Here is a 5,351-nt window from a genome sequence, read left to right on the forward strand (position 1 = left end):
AGATTTATGGGGATATTTTAGAGTTAGACATATCTATTTTCTACGATAACACTCCATTTTGACAATCTTGTGACATTGTTGAGGATTCTAGCCAACCTATATTGGAAAACACTTTATTGCCTCTGATGTTATGATTCCACCAATAACGATGGTATTAAATATAATCTAAGCACTGAATGTTAGACTATAAGCTGAAAAGTCCCCTTCAACAGAGAGGATCTCTTTATTTTACAGTGAACATGAAAAATAATGCCAAAGCTCTACACTTCTCTATTTCTTTGGTCTCATTCCATGGAACAGTTGATAAGGATATATTAATGAAATGTGTTACAAATAACACTTGCTAAAATTAAAGCAAAATTAGATTCTCGAGCCAAAATTTTGTAACCATTTATCCTTTGTTCTCCTACTTACATAAGTCTCACACCATCTCCCTCACCGTCTTCTACCACTTACCTTGAATAGTCTTCCCTGGCCATTGTCAGAGTTAGAATATCCAGTTTATCAACCAACTGGATACGGCTGTATTCATATATTTTCAAACCTAATCTCAAATTACTAAACCATACTTCGGCTAATTCTTTCTACCAAAATAGAGTATGATATCTTGTTTTTAGAAGAACCAAATGTGTCACTCTATTTATATTTATGACCAAGAATCTGGTCATCAGCTTATTCAAGCCATGTTAATTTACTGAGTTGATATTGCTGGAATGTCTTTAAATAGCACCAAGACAACAGACTCATGTCACTCTCTAAGAACTAAAAGGGGGTGCATTTCAATTAAACAAATATTTTAAAAGTATTTACTATGTGTCAGGCACTGTGCCAAGTACTGGGAGAGAATAATAAACAGCATGAACATGGTCTCCACCCATATGAAGCTTATAGTCTGGGAAAGATATGTATATATAAGAGCTAGATATGTGTATAAGATAAATAGATACATGTGTCCAGTGTATGTAAAAACTTAAGGCAAAATGAAAATTTGTTTTTAAGATTCAGCATTTTAGTATTTCCAAAATAAAACCAATAGTTATTTTCAGACACATCTGTTCATCCTAAGTGTACCTTATCTGGTTGCAATTATCAGCCCATTGTGTGCAGAGACAGCAATCCTCACCAACTATTCCATATGTGCCCCACATTGCCTAGATTCTTTGCAGTTAGGTGGGGTCATATGACTGATGTGGCCACTGGCCAATGAGCAGAATCATAGAAGAGTGGGTATGCGTTCTCATCCTGCTCTCTTCCCCTACCACAGTGAACACCAAGGACTTGTGTTGAGATGGTAGATCTACAAGACCAAAGTAACCAAGAATAATGAGTAAATTACATGAATGGAGGGCCTGGGGAGTTGCCTGAACTGATGGAGAGCGTTATAGAGCAAGCAATAAACTTTTGCTGTTGAACTGCTATTAAAAAGCTTTTGTTGAAATAACCTGTCATATCTTAACACACTGTATCATCACATTAAACAAAAAGTTTTGAATCTTCATGATAGAGTCTACTTTGGTTTGCATTCATTCATCAAATATTTATTGACTAACTACTATGTGTCAGGCACTGCTTTAGGTGCTGAGAATACCGTAATGAACAAGACAAAGTCCTTCCAGCTACAAGGAGCTTATGTTTTAGTGGGGAAGACAGACAATAAACCAATTTTTCAGGTAGTGATAAATACAACAAAGAGAAAGAAAGACCTTGCTTCTTGATCCTGCCCCATTTTCACCCTCTCACCCCTCTCATTTCCTTTCTTTCCTCCTTACTTAACTCAGATTCTGTGCTCCACCATTATATTCATTGTCCTGCCCATATCCTCAATTCACCCTTCTCTTTCCTTCATACTTGCCTGGCGAAATCCTAACCTGGTTAAATGCCAGTCTTTGCCATCTTCACACCTACTCCCAGGGAGCTGAATATGGCTGGAGAAAAACAATAATGCTGACTGGTCTCACTTTGACTTCATGGCCACTTCCTAAACGCCCACTACATTTGCCAACCCCCATCCAGCATCTGTACCCATTTCCTCTGTCTTTCCTCATGTTACTGTGTAGAAACTGTTCATTGTCCTAACGAAGGACAACTCCTCCCCTTGTACACTAGATTCCATCTCCTTTCATGTCCTGTAGTAGACATGGAGATGTGCCACCCAGAAGCCCAGCTGCAGAGCCCACAGTGAGCACACAGCCTCCATCTGTCATCTCCCTCAGGATCTGCCACAGCTCTGGAGTCACTTCACCTTAGGTTACGCCCTTCCTGGGGCAGCCTGCATGCAGTGACTGAGCAAGGGGTATAAAAGCCCAGGCAGGCAGGATACTCTGAAGAGCAGTACTCACTCCAGAGCTCCCCTCAGAGTTGGCTGAGGCTTTGTCAGATCTGCTTCAAAGTTTGACCTCTTCCTTTGACCAATCTTGGTTCCTCCTCCTTCCTTTCATAGGTATTGATCCCTAATAAACATATGGTACCCCAAATTCTGCTTTAGCATGTGCTTACAGAGAACCCAGCTTGACATACCTACTTTAGGTCAGCTCCAACCATTGTCCCTTCTCTCTCTTTTATCATCAATTTTCCCCACTCTACTGATTCATTCCATCATCATATAAACATACAGTAATACCTCCCTTCTTAAAAACCAAACTCCCTTTGCACTACTACTCCATTTCTCTGCTCCCCTGAATAGCGAAATTCCTGGAAAGAGTGTCCGAATCCGTTCTTTGCCTGCCTGTCTCTCTAGATCCCCACTCCTGGTACCTTCACACTCACCACCCCACAGACGCAGATCATCAGTGTCGCTGATAACTCATCATTGTTATATCCAGTGGTCAATTCTCAGTTCTCATCTCACCTGATCTTTTAGCAACTTCTAAGCCAGCTGATCACGGTCTCCCTCTTAGACACTTCTTGATCTTTTGGTTTCTGAGACACAACTTTCGCTTGATTGTCCTCCCACTTCACTGGCTACAGCTGCTCTTTCTCATCTTCTTTGCGGGTTCCACTTCCTCTCCTGAACCTCTAAACACTGAAGAGCTGCAGGGTATAATCTTGACCCTCTCCTCATCTCTACCAATATTCACTGTTAGTCATCTCATCCAGTCTCAGGGCTTTAAATACATGTTGACAACTGCTAAATTTATATCTTGAGCTAAAGCTTCTTCCTCTGAATGCCAGGCTCTCATATCCAACTGCTTATTCTGAATCTCCATTTAGATACCAACAGGAAGCTCAGACCTAACCTGTCCAGAACAAAACAACTGATCCCCTTCCCAATACCCCTTCCTTGCCCCCACCCAAAAAAGCCCTGCCCCCCACTAACCCCAGATGTCTTTCTCATCTCAGTAAATAACTGCTCCGTCCTGATTATTGAACCAAAAAACCCAGTCATCATTGACTTCTGTCTCTTATACCCCACATCCAATACCTTAGACAATTCTTTAGAATATATCCAGTCTGTCTCCACTGCTCTCATTTAGTTCAGATCTCTTGTCAAATGTCATCTTATTAACAAGATCTTCCTTAATGATCACAAATATGTAAAATAAAATCCCATCCACCCTACGGATACTTCCTATCTCCTTTAACCTGCTTTACTTTTATCACTATTTGTCATACAAAATATTCACTTGTTTATTTATTAATTGCCTCAACTAGAACGTAAGCCTGAAGATGGCAGAGACTTAGTCCTGCTCTCTAGCTCCTAGTGCCAGGCAGGGTAGGTGCTCAATAAGTACTTTTGAATGAATGAATGAAAAAGAAGGGAAAGGGAATAGTGATGGTAGTGGGGGAGAAACACTTGAGCAGAGAAGCAATGATGCGAAGGTGCAAATCATTTGATGATTCTGTGAGAAGAGCAGAAAAAAATAAGTGGAAAGCCCAAAGGTAGGAATGAGCTTGGCTTTCTGGAGGAACATCAAAGGCCTGTGTCACTGAAACAACCAACGCTGTCAGAGATGAGATCAGAAATGGTCAGCAACTGGATTACATAGGACCTTGCAAACCATAAGTATTTTGAATTTTATTCCAAGTATGATGGGGAGCCACCAAAGCGTTTTAAGCAAGAGAGGAACCAATCTGATAATTTTTTTAAAAAAGATCACCTTGGCTCGTGTGTGACTAGTAGGGGATGGGGTGGCAATGTGGACGCCAGCGGACTAGTGAGAGGCTATGTTGAAATCCAAGCAAAAAAGAGTGAACTGGAGTTGAGTGACATCAGTAGAGTGGGAAATGGTATAAAACTTGAGGGTAGAGATGACAAGATTTGCTTACGTTTTGGATAAAGGCATAAAAGGAAAAGAGAGGATTCAAAGAAAATGTCCAATTTTCACCCTGCAACCTGGAGTCCATTCAGGCATACTTAACTGATCACATTTCCATTGACTCCCTTGAGTAAAAGCATCCTTTGGGCAGGTAGTGGTTGAGGACTTGGGAGAAAATTAAGGAAATCACATACAGAAAGAGGCAGCATATGAGGGGGGATAATACTGCGTTGAGTTTCTAAAATGTTGAGCTTCAAAGGTATCCGCGGAGCTGGCCTAGAACTCGGCTAGAAGGGTCTGGACTGAGCAATACCGTATTTCCCCTATTATAACACACACAAACACACATTTCCCCCCTACATGTACACATCAGGAAATCTATTTATGTCTCTGGTGACGTGAACCTTCAACGCGGTAGGGTCTTTTTCCTTACGGTGCACCTTACAAGCGATGAGGTCCTCAGATGCAGCAGATTCAGGAGTCATGCCCCGCACGGTCTCCGGGACCTAAATGAGTCTGTTCATTTAGTAATTCCCCCCGAGCTGGGTGAAATACTGTAGATAGCGACTTCGTGCTTTGTAAACTTCTTTCCACCTCTCGCCGCCCCCTCCCGGGCCACTGACTGCTCCTCCTCTTTTCCGGGAACGAAGCGGGGAGACAATACACACGCAGGCCCGCTAGCGTTCTTCCGCTCCTCGCCGGCAGGCCGGCCTCCGCCCGCTCCTGCCCGCCGCCCGGGACGCGGCCAGCCGGCTCTTGCCCGCCGAGCGCCGACGGGACGCCAGACGCGGCCCCGAGCGGGCCGGGAGCGCGCGGACCCTCCGCCCGCGGCCCGGGCGGCCCCGCCCCGCCTCCCCCACCCCGCGCGCGCCAACTCCCAGCCCGCGGCCCTGATTGGCTGCCGCATTCCCGCTTTCCTTCCCGAACCGCCATTTTGAAAATCTTGTTGATTCTGGGGAGCAGAGAGCGCAGCGCGAGCGGCAGGCCAGAGAGCGGCCCGCGCGCCTTCCCGCCGCCGCCTCCCGGAGCCTGCTTGTGCCGTCGCGCGCCAGGCCCGCGGCGGCCGGGACCCGCGGTGAGCGCCGCGCCGGGGGA

General features: G+C 44.6%; 1 protein-coding gene across 1 annotated transcript in view; it reads left to right on the plus strand.

Annotated features, from left to right (window-relative positions):
* The first annotated feature begins 1,592 nt into the window (after window positions 1–1,592).
* The window catches only part of DEK (DEK proto-oncogene), a 36,711-nt gene continuing 32,952 nt past the window's right edge, over window positions 1,593–5,351 (plus strand). Inside the window, exons 1-2 of the mRNA XM_046641000.1 lie at window positions 1,593–1,670; window positions 5,220–5,331. Of these exons, the coding sequence (XP_046496956.1) occupies window positions 1,593–1,670; window positions 5,220–5,331 (190 nt within the window). The remainder of the gene's footprint in view (window positions 1,671–5,219; window positions 5,332–5,351) is intronic.

The sequence above is a fragment of the Equus quagga genome, chromosome 15 (assembly GCF_021613505.1).
Source record: "Equus quagga isolate Etosha38 chromosome 15, UCLA_HA_Equagga_1.0, whole genome shotgun sequence".
Taxonomy (NCBI): Eukaryota; Metazoa; Chordata; class Mammalia; order Perissodactyla; family Equidae; genus Equus; species Equus quagga.